The sequence below is a fragment of the Canis lupus genome, chromosome 2 (assembly GCF_011100685.1).
Source record: "Canis lupus familiaris isolate Mischka breed German Shepherd chromosome 2, alternate assembly UU_Cfam_GSD_1.0, whole genome shotgun sequence".
NCBI lineage: Eukaryota > Metazoa > Chordata > Mammalia > Carnivora > Canidae > Canis > Canis lupus.
In genome coordinates, this window is record NC_049223.1 from 8100464 (window position 1) to 8117964 (window position 17501).

At 37.6% G+C, this 17501-nt stretch overlaps 1 protein-coding gene across 17 annotated transcripts in view; it reads right to left on the reverse strand.

Moving 5' to 3' along the window:
- ARMC3 (armadillo repeat containing 3) overlaps positions 1–17056 on the reverse strand; it is a 100560-nt gene extending 83504 nt beyond the window's left edge. For 7 of the 17 annotated variants that reach the window (XM_038529803.1, XM_038529819.1, XM_038529818.1 and 4 more), the window contains exons 1-3: positions 16907–17056; positions 13232–13280; positions 1783–1836 (exon numbers count right to left, since the gene is read on the reverse strand). In XM_038529803.1, coding sequence (XP_038385731.1) covers positions 1783–1836; positions 13232–13279 — 102 coding nt within the window. In that variant the 5' untranslated portion in view covers position 13280; positions 16907–17056. Of the gene's footprint in view, positions 1–1782; positions 1837–7157; positions 7247–13231; positions 13281–16782; positions 16872–16906 lie in introns of those variants that run through there. The other 10 variants (XM_038529809.1, XM_038529808.1, XM_038529804.1 and 7 more) reach the window with 7 other exon arrangements.
- Positions 17057–17501: the final 445 nt, after the last annotated feature.

Here is a 17501-nt window from a genome sequence, read left to right on the forward strand (position 1 = left end):
GCAAAGACATTAGCTTCAACACTGACCAGAAGAGCACATGACCTGGAAATCCACAGAAATTTTAAGGGAGGCCTTCTGAAACTATTTGGGGACTGAGGCTTGAAAACCATCAGGCACTCATAAATTCAACAGATATATTAACTATATAAACAAATTAATTGACAAATGCTCCAGCCCAAACTGAGGAAGATAAAACATAAAAAGATACTAGTAGATGAATAAATACAATAAAATACATAGTTAAGCTGAATGATACTGATGTTGTGAATCATAATGTAATTCTTAAGTGTTTCTGAAGTAATGATGACACATTATGAGAAAAAATAATGTCTTAGAATTAAAATTCTTTATTGATTTTTTTCAACAAAGATCACATAAAGGTAAACAGAATGAGATTATTGCCTAGTTATAATTTATTTTTTACATTGATATAAAAAGCAGGTTTAAATATGTGTTTAATAGGCTACAGATTAGTAGAAGTTCCAGATTAGCAAAAGGAAAGGGTAACAAATGAAAGTTGCTCAATTCAGAAAAAGGGAATAATTTTATATTTATAATTTTAAGATTATAATTATAATTAATTATATATTAATTATATATTATATAATATATAATAAATATTAATTATATTATAATATATAATATATTATAATATATAATTATAATATAATTATATTATATTAAATATTATGTTATTATATTATTATATTATAATTTTTATATTTATAAAAAAGGTACAACATAAAAATATAGCAAAGAAACATCTTAAAATAAACCTTAAACTTAAAATGGTAGGAATAAATTCAAATATATCAATGATCAAAATAAACATCAATAGGACAAAGAGATCTCATTAAGTAAGATTGTCAGATTGGGTTATAAAGCAAAATCTACTCTTTTTTGTATATTGATGTATACTTCTTCCACTTGACCTTACAGAATACAAATTCATATCTATCTAAGATATAGAATATTTCTATTGGCTCTGAATATCTCTCATGCTTCTCCCTCCTCCAAAAAGAAAAACCCCAGAAAGATAATCCTTGACTTTTAAAATCATCAGTTTTTCCTATTCTTGAACGTTTTATAAAGAGAATCATAATCAGAACATGACTTCTTTCATATCTGCCTTGTTTAGCACAGCACAATGTCTCTGAGATTCATTCACATTTTTTTCATTTACATTTTTGCACACTAAGTCATACTTTCTATAGCTATATATTATTTCATTGTATGCATATACCAGTTTGGGTTCTTTTCTTTCAGCTGGAGGCTATCATGAACAAAGCTGCAATGACTATTCTTACATGTCTTTTTGTGGATATATGCCTTCATTTCCCTTGGTCATATACCTAGGCATGGATTTGATGAGCCATAGTCTAGGTACATGTTTACATTTCATAGATACTGTTGAACAGTTCTCTAAAGTGGTTTTATCAATTTACATTACATACAAATTACATTAAATTTACAATTTAAGAATTCCAGTTGTTCTACATCGTTACCAATCCTTGATATTTTCAGTCTTTTAAATTTGTCTTTCCATAGCTCTTAGATTATATTTTAAAAGCAATCTGCTTTTCATGGTTGTAACAGTGAGAGAAATGATCTACTGCTCTCTACTACAACTGCATCCTGGTCAGAAGCAGAAGCATTCTCTTTACTTTTTAAAATTGTCCTATGTCCCTTCTACTGACTCTGACTCAACACATCCATCTATCTCTCAGCTTTGTCTTCTGTCATTATCTTTGATACTCTACCATTTTTTCTTTGCTTACTCACATATAGGTTTCCTGCAGCACCCATAGTGTTCAGTCTTTGAAGATTTCTTGGTAGCTAATAAGCAAATAGTGAAAGATAAAGCTTCACTGGTTCAACTACTCCCACTACAGCTACTCCCACTACAGCTATTCCTCATCCTCACTGTGGTCCCCACTCCATTCACTCTCTCTACTTCCACTTAAGCTTTTTGGTTTCTTCACTTCTTAACTTGCTTCAATTTAATGATCTATTATTTTAATAATACTCCTGCCAAACCCTAAATAAACTTTTTTGTCTTCTCATCAAATCAATTTGAGAATACTCAAACCATGAGCAAACACTAGAATTTTCTTTCTTTGCATTTGTGCTCAAGCATCCAAACATTCTTACTGAGAATATTAAGCTACTGGAAAATTAGTATTACTATACATTCGTGATCAACAAGTTCACAAGAGCTTCACATATTTACAAGAGTCTCTGCACATATTCTTCTGTTAAAGAATTGAACATTAAAGAATTGTTAAAGAAACATTAAAGAAAATGTATCTCCTACTAAGCCTAATATCTAATGTGTGCTTTGGATTTTTAACCTGTCCACCTTTATTTTTAAAAAAAGATTTTATTTATTTATTTGAGAGAGAGAGAGAGAAAGATTGAACTCAAGCACAAGCAGGAGGAAAGGCAGGGGGAGAGGGGGAAGCAGGCTTCTCGCTGAGCAGGGAGCCCCATGTGGGACTCCATCCCAGGACCCCAGGATCATGACCCAAGCTGAAGGCAGACACCCAACTCTCTGAGCCACCCAGGCACCCCCCATTTACTTTTAACTCACTCATTCATTCAATAAACACCCATTCAACCCCGGATAAGTGTATTACACCAAGAACAGCACATTAAATAAGATATTCAAGACCCCTATTTTCATAGAACACATTCCCAGTTATGTCATACCATTAATCATCCCTTTTTTCTTTTGAGTTGTCAACTTCCTTCTAACAATTGAATTATTCTCATTACCTCTTTTGAGTCCACTTTACAGAGGGCCAAGTTAGATTTAATAAAATGCAGCTAAGTGTAAATATGATGAGTTTTAATAAATGTATATGTACACATAACCAGCCACTCCAAATGATACGTGGAACTTTCCACTACCCGCAAAATATTCATTCCCATCTCTCTGCAGTTGATTCTCTTTCCCATATCCACTTTAGGCAACCAGATCTGCATCCTTTCACTATAGATTAACTCCAACTATTTAATATGAAATTATCACATAGGTACCCTTTATGTATGGCTCCTTTCATTTGGCAGAATGCTTATGAAATTCATCCAGATTGTTCCATGTATCGGTGATTCATTCCTTTTTACTGAGGAGTAGTATCTCATTGTATGAATACAACACAATTTGTTTATCCATTCAATTAATTGATGGACCTATGGGTTGTTTCCATTTGGGACCATTATGAATAAAGCTGCAATGGGAATTTTCATATAAGTCTTCTTGTAGATATATGTTTTCATTTCTCTTGAGTAAATACCTAGGGGTAGAATTTCTGGCTTGTCTGGTAGTGCATGTTTAACTTTACCAAAAAAATAATTTTAAAAAGATTTTATTTATTTATTCATGAGAGACTCACAGAGACACACAGAGAGGCAGAGGAGAGAAGCAGGCTCCCTGTGGGGAGCCCGATGCAGGACTCTGTCCCAGGACCCTAGGATCACAACCTGAGCTGAAGGCAGATGCTTAACCATTCAGCCACCCAGGTGCCCTTAATTTTTTTTTTCCAAAGTAGTGTTACTATCTTGTGTTCCCACCAGCAATGTATCTGTATCCAGCATAGTATATCTCTTCACTTATTTGTCTTTCTTAATTTATCTTAGCAATGTTTTATAGTTTTCAGCATATAAGCATTGCATTTATTTTGTTGAACTTATTTCTAAATATTTCATTGTTTCTGATGCTATGGCAACTAATATCTTTTTCCTTCATGTATTTTAGACAAGTGTTACTAGGTGAACAACATTTAGGATCATTATTTCTCTTACAAATAACTTTTTTATTATGATGATATGTATCTCTTTTTCTCTGGTAATATTATTTGCCCTGTTATATAATTCATCTAGTATTAATATAGGCACTCTATCTTTCTTATGATTATTTCTGTATCTCTTTTTCCATATTTTTACTTTTAGCCTATCCATATCTTTATATTTAAAGTAGATTTCTTGGGGATGCCTGGGTGGCTCAGTGGTTGAGCATCTGTCTTCAGCTCAGGGTATGATTCCAGAGTCCTGGGATCGAGTCCCATATCAGTATCCCTGCATGGAGCCTGCTTCTCCCTCTGCCTATGTTTCTGCCTCTTTCTTTGTGTCTCTCATCAATCAATAAATGAAATATTTTAAAAATATAGTAGATTTCTTGTAGACAGCTTATAGTTTGGGTCTTGTTTTTTTATTCAGTTTGACAATCTCTTGCTTTTAATTAGAATATTTAATCATTTACATTTAATATAGTTACTGATTGGGGTTTTTTAAAAGATTTTATTTATTCATGAGAGACACAGAGAGAGAGAGAGAGAGAGAGAAAGAGAGAGAGAGGCAGAGACACAGGCAGAGGGAGAAGCAGGCTCCATGCAGGGAGCTAGAAGTGGGACCTGATCCTGGGTCTCCAGGATCACACCCAGGGCTGAAGGTGGCGCTAAACCATTGAGCCACCCTGGCTGCCTGGGTTTGTTTTTTTAAAGATTTTTTAAATTAATTTTTTAAAAAATATTTTATTTATTCATTAGAGAAACAGGAAGAGAGGCAGAGACACACAGGCAGAGGGAGGAGAAGCAGGCTCCATGCAAGGAGTCTGAGGTGGGACTCTATCCCAGGAATCTGGGATCATGCCTTAAACCAAAGGCAGACACTCAACCACTGAGCCACCCAGGCATCCCTTTTTAAATTTATTTATGAGAGACACAGAGAGGCAGAGACATAGGCAGAGGAAGAGGGAGCCTGATATGTAGGACTTGATTCCAGCGCTCTGGGATCATGCCCTGAGCCAAAGGCAGATGCTCAACCATTGAGCCACCCAGGCATCCCTATGATTGGGTTTTAGTAGACCATCCTGTTAGTTGTTTTCTCTTTTTCTGATTTGGTCCCTGGTTTCCTTTTTCCTGTCTTCTTTTGGAAAATTGAAATTTTTTTTTTTTTTTTTTAGTATCCAATTTATCTCCTCTATTGGCTTATCAACTGAGTTTTCTTCTGATTATGGGTCACATTTTTCTTTGCATATAATAATTATTTTTATTGGCTACTGAACATGTGAAAATTATGTTGCTGAGTGTCCAGACTCTTTGGGCAGGGCGAGTTTCTCTTAAAGGATGTCGAATTTTGTTCTACTAGACAGTTTTATTTATGGTTCAGTTTGATCTATTTAAGGCCTGTTTTAAAGCATTATTATAGCAGGTTTGGGGAAGTCTTTGCTCTAGGGCTGGGTTAGCCATACTACTACTAAGGCATGACCTTGCAGGGGCTCTATTTAATACCCCAGATGTTCAGTAAGATCTCTCCAATCTTTTGGATCAAAATTAGAATGTATTTCAGATCTGTATGGGTCTAAAAATTATTCAGCTTACAGCTCCCTGATAGTTGTTCATGCCTGTTCTTTGTCATGAGCATGAGTTTCACCCTGTGCGGCTTAGACTTCAAGGAATCAAGGGGACCATTACCCAAATTTCTGGTGCTATTTTTCTATGTATTTCCCTCCTCTCTGGCACTCTGCCATGCACATGCCAGCCACCTTCACCTCTCTAAACTCTGACTTCTCAAAAGTCTCTTATTTTAAAACAAAAATAATCTTTCCCTAGATATTAATCACCTTCCAGATGCTATCCTATCTTGCCTTCCCTTTCACAGTCAAAACTCCTAAGAACTATTGATTTTTCTCTATTTTCTCCCTCTCACATTGCCAAACTGACTTTCATCCTCATAGGTTCACCAAAGTAGTTCTAAGATCATCATCAGTGATCACCACGTCACTTATCATTTTTGACATTTTTATCTCATTTCTAGAGAATTAAAATGATAAACAGAACTTGAAACTGTAGAAGCTTAAGGCTTGCTTTAATTATCAGGCCTCCATCCTTCTGGATAAATTTCTTATTGCTTTTTATTCCATGGTAGTTTCAGTGTTGAAAATCCTTGGTGGTGGTGGTGGTGATGGTGGTGGGGTGGTGGTGGGGTGGTGGTGGTTGTTGTTGTTGTTTGGGGGGGTTGTTTTGTTTTGTTTTTTCACAGCTATATTCCTCTGAACTTCCCTATGGCAGCACTTAATACATTGCATCATCTCTTTAGTGTATGTGTCTTATGTTTACCATCATTTACTCAGTTGCTCAAGCCAAGAATGTTGAAACATCTCCCCACTCCTCTTCTCCTTACACCCCACATGCAGTCCATCAGCATCCTGTCAACTCTACCCTCAACATGGATCCCCACTATGGCCACTTCTTGCCTTCTCCATAGTTACCACCTGGGCCTAGCTGCATAGTTTATGGCTCCTCTGTAACAGCCTCCAAACTGGTCTTCCAGGTATCACTGTTCTTTCACATTGTAGCTAGAATGATCTTATGCTTTTTATTTTAAATAGACATGTCGCTAATCTTCTACTTGTAGCCGTCCACTAGATTCCCTTTCTTTGCACATTCCAAAAAATATCCAATCTCCTTAATATAGCCAAGAGGGCCCTACATGATCATCACTGTCCCACCACCTTTGGTACCTACCTCCTACTCCCTGCTGTCTAATTTCTAGTCATACAAACTTTCTTGGCATTTCTCACTCATACTAACTGGGGTATTCTCTCCGGATATTTGCAGAGTGTACTTCCTCATTCCATTTGTCTTTCTTAAATGTGACCCCACTGGGAAAGCTTGCCCTGACATGGATTTTATTTAAAGTAGCCTGATCACTCTCCATCTTTTATATCCTACTTTATTTTTCCTCATTGATCTTATTACTATCTGAATTATACTATTACTTATTAAGTGACTGTTTCCCCCAGCTAGGACATTTGCTATTCTGGTATTTCAATATTTTTAAATCTGCCTTTAGGAGCCTGCGAATGAATATGCCATGATTTTTTAAAAGATTTTAATTTTTTATTCATGAGAGTAGAGAGAGGCAGAGACACAGACAAAGGGAAAAGTAGGCTCCATACGGGGTGCCCGATGGGACTTGATCCCAGGACTCCAGGATCATGCCCTGAATGAAAGGCAGACACTCCACTGCTGAGCCACCCAGGCGTCCCCGAATATGCCATGTTAAAACAAGGATATGTCATGATCTCCACACAATGACTACAATTGTCAAAGGAGTACATAAAAACATATTTAAACTAAAACTATCATAAATACCTTAATCCTTCTTTAATGGTTGAGAAAACATTTCAGTATTTTTCCATATCTTCTGGTCATCATTAAGAAAAAGGTGATACGGGGTACAAGAAGCTTAAAGGGAAGATTCAAACTGTGAGAGTCACAATCTAAAGAGCTGTTAAAAGGGGAGAAATACCAATTTTTGGCAGAGAGTGGAGAAACTTGGCATGACATTTGTTTCTCCTACAGAGCCTACAGCATTATAGTAATTTTTTATTAAAAAAGGTGCTGAGAATAAAATGATAGCTATAACAGAATGCCACACAACTAAATAAATAATACTGTGTTGTAATTACATATCCCATCTGCTTTCCTGTGAGGAACTCACAGTCAGTCACCAACAAGCTGGTTGTGAAATTATAATTTCACGCTCTACACAAAATAAATGATAAACCAAAGTTATTTATAGAAAGAGTGAAATAAAGGGGAAGCATTCTGACTAAATTTTAAATCTTAAGCTCAATTAGAGAAGCCATAGACTTACAAAGATATTTTTATATCTCTGTGAAGGAAACAAGATTGTCTTGAATAGTGCTGCCCAGTAGAACTTCAACAATGGAAATGTTCTGATTCTGCATTGTCCAATACAGCAGTCACAAGCCACATGAGGCATTTGAGCACTTGAAGTATAATGTGACTGAGGAATTTTTCACTTAATTTTTTGTTGTTAATTTTAGAATGATCTTATGCTTTTTGTTTTAAATATAAATGAGATGTCACTAATCCCTTACTTGTAAACTTCCACTGGATTCCCCTTTTTGCACATTAGAAAAAAACCCAACCAATTAATTTAACTTTAATTATAAATTTAAATTTAAATGGCCATACATGACTAGTGACTACTGCTTAAGCACAGGTCTAAAAGAATACAAAACTATAAAGTTGAACTCAGTGAAAACACATAAATCATGACAGTTTAGTGATTTTTATGGTACCGATAAGGGCAAATAAAAGGCGTTTTTGATGTCTATTGGAATGTGCTTGCTACATCAGTGGTCTCAGATCACAAGGAACCAATTACACAGGAAAAGAGATAAACAGAAGAGAGCAAATTGTACTGCTCTGGTATGAACATTTAGTAGAACATCTAGACATCAGTTAAAATCTGTTTTTTAAAAAAAGTGTAAAAGTTAAAATGAAAACATTTAAAATAAAATGGTTTCTAGTTTTCTTTATCACCTGAATTAATTGTTTAGATCCAGGTAAGCAAGCTGATAATTATTTATATAGTTTTGCATATGTTTATCAATTTATACTAATGTTTATTAAACCATGACATTTATCTGTATTTATCTGTGACGAGGGAGAAAGACAGGAAAATAAATTCCCAGAAAGCTTCATTTCTGAAATAAGTTCAAGCAGTTTTGGCAGTTGGTGACAGAGGGTTAAGGGTTACATTCTGAGGTTGATGAAAGCATCCAGGAAAAACAAGTCTCTGGAGATAACCCACTCTTACAAGGAACTGGGTTTGCTTGCCCAGATTAGAAAACCGGTTCTGCTATTGCCTATTGCTCTAACTCAATATTCACTGAGTTTAACTCCCCCATAAGCACCGAACGACAAAGAGAAGCTGCTGACCCATTAACAAAAATGTTCAGTTAACTTGATGCTTATTGAGATTCCAGAACCAGGGCATAGTCCCTTGTAAGTTTAGGTGGTGTGAGTTTATCCACTGAAACTCAATTTCCATTGAAATGTCAGGAAAATAAAAGTTCCATGCTCATAAACTTGAAGACTTGACCATGAACTTCAGTGGCCAGGTGGTCTACCACAGCTGATATCCCTGCCTTCTTTGACAATTCATAAAAATTCTAAAGTTGTATAGAATGATGAAGAGCACACTCAACTACATCATTAAAAATAACAACTTTTACTAAGTTCTTATCTAGTGCCAAGCACTGTTCTAAGGATCTTATATTTATCTAACCTTTCCTCGCTGCTGTGAGTAGATATGAAGTGGATATCATGACATCCTCTCTGGAGTATACAGAAGTTGAGAACTTTGCCCCAGATATAAATGGCAGATGAAGGAGTGAGAATTCAGTCACTAGCAGTATAACTCCAGATCCTGTGTTCTTAGTCACTGAATATCTTGCCTTATGTTAAATATTGTCTATTAAAGTCATTTCTGTTACCAACTCTCTTAAGCAATCATTCCATGGAAAGTTTGCCTTTTGTTAAAGCATCACAAACAACCTTTCAGCCAGACATGGAAATGATATGGGAAGGCAGAGTATAGTTGCATTGCTAGTTCAAGCTCTATCTTCCCCACATCCAAGCTAGTGGTCACTTTCATGAGAAGAAATGGAGGTCAAGAAACCATATATACCTATATTAAAGATATGTTTGACAATGAGAAAATTAAGAAAAAAAAAGGAAATTTTTGTTTTACCCATATAACTGAACATCCTTCTTTCTGTCCCCAAGACCCATTTTAAATAGTAGGTGAAAGACTTAAAAAAAAAAAAAAAAAAGACCAATGAAAATACAAATCTCTGGAAATAATGTTTTCAGGAACTTTAGAAGAAGGAAGTTGTTATTAGTTGGCACAGGAAAGTTTATATTCTTAGCAGTTATATATCTATCTTTTAAGTTTGGTTTTCCTTTAAAATCTGTACAAGAAAACATTTGTAGACTTTGAAGAGGTACACCTTGGAACAAATTCCAAGTTCAGAAAGTTTAAACACAATTTAGATAGTTTAATTTTAACTAAAAATTAGAGAGTCCAGAAATCTAACAAAATTTAAACTACCTAAATTGTGTTTAAACTTTCTGAACTTTTGTGTTTAAATTTAAATACTGTTTTGAAGTATTTGAATTTACAAGATAGAGAGTGGTTACGTACTTCGATGATACTCTATCAGCTTTATTAACATAAAGTCAGAGTAGGAGAAGGATGGAAGGACCCTGAGGACAGGCAATAGTCAAGGACCACTGGCAATTGTAACACAGCCTGGCCATTTTTTTTTTTTTTTTTTTTGGTCTTACTCTACTTTTTTAAAAAATATAATTAACATAGGGTGTTATATTAATTTCACATGTATAATATAATGATTCAACAATTCTACACATTTCTCAGTTCTCATCAAGATAAGTGTACTCTTTAATCCCTTTTATTATCTCACTCATTCAGCACCTATCTCCCCTCTGGCGGTTAACCACCAGTTTGTTCTCTGAATTTAAAGTCTGTTTCTTTGTTGTCTCTTGTTTTGTTTGTTCATTTGGTTTTTCCTTAAATTCCACATATGGCTGAAATCATTCGGTATTTGTCTTTCTTTGTCTGACTTACTTCACTTTTTTTTTTTTCACTGTGAAAATGCTTTAATGGTGGCGTCTGTACAGCATGTGACGTCCAGACAGGAAGAAGAGCGAGTGCGCACAGAGACACGGCTGTCAGAGAACAGGTTGTGAGCGAATAAAGAGTTCACACGGCTTCCACGCGCTTTACCAGCTATCAGCTCGAGGCCACCTCCTCCTCCGCCTCCTCCTCGGCCGTGGCATCCTGGTACTGCTGGTACTGGGACACCAGGTCACTCCTGGTGCTCTCGGCCTCCGTGAACTCCATCTCGTCCATGCCCTCCCCCGTGTACCAGTGTAGGAAGGCCTTGCGCGGAACATGGCCGTGACCTGCTCTGAGATGCACTCGAACAGCTCCTGGATGGCCATGCTGTTGCCGATGAAGGTGGCGGACGTCTTCAGCCCCCAGGGTGGGATGTCACAGACAGCTGTTTCCACGTTGTTGGGGATCCACTCCACGAAGCAGCTGCTGTTCTTGTTTTAGACGTTCAGCATCTGCTCGCCCACCTCCTTCATGGACATGCGGCCCCAGAATACTGCGGCCACAGTCAGGTAGCGGCCATGGCGGGGGTCACAGGCAGCCATCATGGTCTTAGCATCAAACATCTGCTGGGTGAGCTCGGGCACCATCAGGGCCCGGTACTGCTGGCTACCTCGGCTGGTCAGTGGGGCGAAGCCAGGCATGAAGAAGTGCAGGCGGGGGAAGGGGACCATATTGACAGCCAGCTTGCGCAGGTCAGCATTATATAGCAAGGTGACAATCTTTTTATGGCTAATATTCCATTATACACACACACACACACACACACACACACACACACACATATATATATACCATATCTTCTCTATCTATTCATCTATGGAGGGATACTTGATGTAATTAATCCCTATCAAAATAACAACAATAGGGCAGCCCGGCTGGCTCAGCAGTTTAGCACCGCCTTCAGCCCAGGGTCTGATCCTGGGGACCTGGGATCGAGTCCCACATTGGGCTCCCTGCATGGAGCCTGCTTCTCCCTCTGCCTGTGTCTCTGGCTTTCTCTACCTATCTATCTATCTATCTATCTATCTATCTATCTATCATCTATCTATCATCTATTTCTATCTCTATCTATCTCTATCTCTATCTCTGTGTCTCTCATAAATAAATAAGTAAAATCTTTTAAAAAAGATAAAATCTTGGGGAACCTAGGTGGCTCAGTTCATTAAGTGTCTAATTCTTGATTTCAGCTCAGGTCATGATTTCAGGGTCCTGGGATCGAGCTCCCATCAGGCTCTGAATTCTGCAGGGAGTCTGCCTGAGAGTTTTCCCTCTGCCCTTCCCTGGGCGCATGCTCTCTCTTTCTCTCCATCAGATAGAGATAGATAGATAGATGATAGATAGATAGATAGATAGATAGATAGATAGATAGATAGATAGATGGATCCATCTTTAATAAAATAAAATAAAATCTTGAAAAAATAATGCTATGTTGCAGTAAAAAGGAGTAATGCAAACTTAGGCTACAATGAAAAAATAAGGAGAGAATTTGCAATATTTTAGGAGTATGTCCAAAGGGAGAACAACTAGAATGATGAAAATGCATCATTAACCACAATGACCATCTATCTCTGCAAAGCTTTCCTAGAACTGGGCAGACAGATGCTTTTGCAGTCTTTATTCTCAACTGCATTGAAGGATCATACCTAAGAAGTTACATAGGGGTGTGTGTGCGTGCATATGCATGTGCATGTGTATCAGAGTCTAAAGAAGTCCCATAATAATAGGTTTTATTTACTAGTGTTAACTATGTGCAAGGTACTGAAAACTTGATGTGTTTTATTTCATCTTAATTCACACAACAACCAAAATGAATTGGATATTATAATTTACATTGAAGAAATTTTTGTAAAAAACTGAAATAATTCAGCCACATTTGGCAACTGTGCCAAATAACACAGCTCATGAGAGGCAGAGCTGGGACATTTGTAGCTACAAAGCTCCAGTGCTGTTGAGAAGATCCTGCATTAAGCTGAGCTTCTCTCAAACTATAAAATCCTGTGAGTCTACTGACCAACTCTAAGCGGTTTTTTTTTTTTTCATTTTATTTGAAGAAAATTACACCAAATGTCTGTTTCAAAATAAGTTTCTACATTGAAAACTGCCCAAGTTCATTTTCTATTTTTAACACAATCTCTTGGTAATTCATAAACTTTAAAGAAATAAGATAAAACCATTCTTTTAGGAGACACAGGGTTTTGTGTTGCAGGCAATACATTACTCAAATATTTGGAATAGAAAAAGTGGATGAACCCAGAGTTTTCCCTCCATAGAACTGGAAAATACAAGACTTCTAATGTCCAAATGGTCATCTTCAGACAGTCTTATATGTACATTTAATAGCTATAGCATAAACTCTAGGTATTTTTGGAAATTCACTTGGATGATTAACATTAATGAGAGACAGGCAAATATAAATTTAAAATATTTAAAAGCACAAACCAAAACTATTTGTTCATTAACTAGGCTTATAAACATGCCATCCACATTCTGGAAAAGCTAATAATTACTCTCTAATTGTGCTAATTATGTAATGACAACATTGTAAATGTTTGTTTATATAATGTTAGATTTCTCTAATCTTATCATTAGTCAGACTTTGGACTTCTGCCACTGTGTACTCATGTATATACTGGTATGTGCCAAACTGTTTGAACAATTTATTTTTAAATCTGGTTGTTAATGTGCTGCTATAATATTCAAATCAGAAACTTACCACATCCTTAGGAGGAGGTTCTGCTTCCTTCTTTATCTTTTTACCCATTCTGGAAAAAGATGCAATAAATAGTTAAAAATGTCATTTGTAGGGGAGCCCGGATGGCTCAGTTGATTAAGCATCTGACTCTTGATCTCAGCACAGGTATTGAGCTCAGGGTTGTGAGTTCAGGCCCCATGTTGGGCTCCACGCTGGATGTGGAGCCTACTTTAAAAAAAAAAAAAGTGTCATTTGTACATTGTATACACAATTACAATGTATTGTGATTACAATTGTAATTACAATTACAATACATTGTAATTACCTATTCCCTTATTTTTTTTAAGACTTTATTTATTGATTGATAAGAGACACACAGAGAGAGAGAGGCAGAGACACGGGCAGAGGGAGAGCAGGCTCCATGCAGGGGGCCCAATGTGGGACTTGATCCCAGGACTCCAGGATCACGCCCTGGGCCAAAGGCAGGTGCTTAACTGCTGAGCCACCCAGGGATCCCCACCTATGCCCTTAGCAGGAGATTTATTTCCTCATTTAATTTTACCCAAAAAGAAAATACACAATACATGTACATTATTGTACATGTATAAATATGTTACCTACATTCCTATTTCAAATTCTGCAACTTTTAAGGAACCTATTGATAAGATTGTTGAACACTAGTCCTGGCTTCCAGTTTGTAAGGAAGAGAATAAATTAGTGACATAACTTTTACTTACAAAATAGGAAACAGTTGCCATGTTTACAGCTCACTTCTGGATAATTTGGGAGACTACATCCAAGTTACTTTTGAGATCTGCAAGAATCTTTTGCCACAAAGGGAGTTTTGTCTGCTTTCTCGCACTGATCTTATCCCAACAGTGTCCGGTACATAATAGGCATTCAATATTCATAAAAATCATTAACTGTTTTTTCCTGAGAGTATGATTGTATGAATGATACCGAAGACATACCAACTCCAAACTAACATTTGTGTCAATTCCCCAGATATCTGGAAGTTTTCTCTAATATAATCCATAGTTCAAAAAAAAAATTTTTTTTTTTTTCAAAAAAAATTTAATTGAGAGTCTGAAGAGATTCTGGGGTTACTGCTTGCAGGACCTTTTTCCATCTGCCCTTGTATGTCCATGCCTATACAGACAAAAAGTCAAAGGATTGGTATTCAGAGTTGATATACTACAGAGGAGTAACCACCTGGGTATAGAGAGTTTTCTAAGGTGTTGGTGACTATTAGAATAACCCTAGAAATCTTCAGAATTTTCTCCAATGAGAGTTTGTGGGGTTATGTTTGGCATTTGCACAATCTCAGATGGTATAAACTAGTCTCAAGGAAATGACTATAGCTTCTAGAGAAATTCTAGGAAGTCGAAAATCTTGGGGAGAATCTACAATGTCAGAGTTAGTTTAGATTGTTTGTCAAGGCACAAATGCAACTCCTAGCATAAGAAACACTGATCAGAATTTATCACATACCTTAAAAAGTCACATGTTCATAGAAACTCCTAAGGATTTCTGAAAGATATCCAGGTTCCTAAGTTCAGGTCACAGATTTCAAGATTTTTGAGGGTCTGGGCAAGTTTATGCTGTTATGCACTACCTCATATTATATCCAATATATTAAACATTAAAATGTACCCACATTCTCCATTAAATATAATTTTAATCATAAAAAATTTTGAAGTTCAGCGTTTGAAATTATTAAGCAGTTTGTACACCTGGAAATTCTTGAAAAAATGAGAAAATTGTTTTCAAATGTAATTTAATATTAAAAACATTTAATGTTAATTTTTCAGTTTTCAGATTTTAGAAGCAATATTTTTTTCAAAACTGAAACATATTTCATGGATGCTTAAAAAGCACAAAGACCTTAGACTTTGTGTCTATAATATTCCAGGCAGATGCAAAGAAATTATTCTGGACAAATGAAAATCTATCCTATGACTAATCTCTAGGAAAAAGAAATTTCAGAGCTCTTTGCAACCAATTCCAAGATATAGCAGCCTTTGATTTACATAAGAACTGCTTATGAATAATGTTTTAGAAGGACCTGAATTACACCTGCACAAAATTATGTACGTCATCTGATTTTCACTCAGGAACTTATTTTTCCCATTTCAGGATAGTGGCTTTGAATAATTGCATATTCAAGAGTACAGAGGTTAGAAGAGCCTTAACTCAGGATTATAGCAATGGAGCTGATCCTAGGAATACGTGAGGTAGGAAGCATTTAGTGTTTTTATTGTCATACTGAGCATAATAGTTATGAGGGAGAAAGTATACAACTGACACAGAACCAGGGGCAATGAGCCTCAGAAATAACCCTAAAGTGTTTTTTTTTAACTTTGTAAATTGAACATTTCACTTAAAATCAACATGATACAACCAAATTACCTTATTTTATTCTTTTAAAATTTGTTTTCCTTTAAACCTTCAGAGATGTCAAATTAAGAAAATAAATCCCTTTGACTGTCTGAAGCAAACCTGCTTTCCTTGACTATTTTATCACCTGCCCATTGATGTTTTTTAATGTGCTGAAATAAACATAATGTAAAATTTAACATTTTAATCATATTTAAGTGTATAGTTCTGTGCCTACTGTCCACTTATAGAGGTAATACATTTCATTACAGAAGATTTGGAAAACAAGGATTCACGGGATTATAAAAAAAATCACTCAGGAAAAAAAAAAACTCAAGGGGGATCGTCACTATTTCAATACAGTTCCTTTTTTTGTGTGTTTTCTATAGTGATTTTACCATCCTATCTGGATTTCTAGCTCCTATTCTCAACTTCCCTTCCTGGAACCATTTTCCTATATATTCTTAAACCAATGGACAAGTTCATGAACTCTCCATCTCCATTTATCGCTTCAATTATCTCCAATGAATCAGCATAACATGTCATTTAAAATAATATTGCACTATATGTTGGTAAATTGAATTTAAATAGAATATTTTTTTAAAAAAACAAAAAAGTACAAAATGAAATAATATTGTAAAATTCACTGTTTATCTAGACAGTCCCCTATTGTTGAGCATTTGTTTCCAATTTCCTGAGATTATGGATACGGCTGCAATGAACATCCTTCCACGTAAAATGTTCATCCACATCGCAACTGATTCTTTAAGATAAAGTCAAATAATTGGATGAAAAGGCATGAACTTCATGGCCTTGAGTATGAAAACAAATTTGCTTTCAATGCGCATTTTCTCGATTATTAGAGCGGAGCCACGTTTTCCCCCCCACAAATGTATCAACCATTTGTACTACTTTGTGAGCTTTCAGACTACACGACCTTAAGTGTTTTCCAATGGGGAGACCTTTTTTTGAGAAAAGTTGAAGGGGAGGAGAGAGGCTAGAGCAAGTGGGGACTGCAACTTGAGTTGCTGAGAGTCAAGTAACGAAATCTTAGACCCTCTGATCCCCTTTCCGGGCCTCAGTTTCATCACCTGTTAAATGGAAGGTGGCCAGGATGCTTCTGAAACCCACCCCGACCCCCGTCTAATACTGTGGGGAGAGGGCGGGGACCGACAACCCCTCCAAAGTGTTCGCACCCTCAGCTGGACCAGATGTCCCCACCGGCGGGGCACCTTCTCCTTGCCCACGTCCTGCGGAGGCCTCGGCCCTGGGCCTCTCCAAACAGCGGGAGTGGCTGCGCAGCCGCACGCCTGCCTTTACCTGCCAGGAGATCCCTCGCAGCCGCTGCCCCTCCGACCCGGAGAGCTGCAACTGCCGCGCCGGCCCCCGCCTCCTAGGCACCGTTGTTCTTGGTTGCTAGGCGACCGGGCCGCGCCTGCGCGCAGGGGAGCGCGCGCCGCCGCCGGGGAAGCTCGCGCCCGCAGCCCCAGGCGCTCGCGGTCCAGCCTTAGGCAAGGGGCGGGTGGGGAAGGGCGTCGGGCGTCGGGCGTCGGGCGCCCTCCGCTCCTGGAGCCCCGGGCTTGAGGCAGGATGGACGTGAGACGCCTGCCCCTCCTGGCTGTCGCAGGCCCGCCCGGGTGAACACCACGTCAGCAGGCAGTGCAGCCCGGAGGACTTCCAGCCGGAGGACCGGCTCCGGATTCACACGCGAGATGCTGCTGCTCTCTCCCAAAGACAGGCCTCGGCCAGCACCTGCAGGGGACTCCCGAAGGCCACTTCCTGCCCCGACGCCACGAAGCCCCAGGCCCGCACGGACACCCTCGACGCACTGGGGCAGAGCGTACCATGTCCTTTGACAATCTCCTCTTCCGCCTTTCTTCCCACTTTATGTCATTCTTCCCTACGGCCTACATCT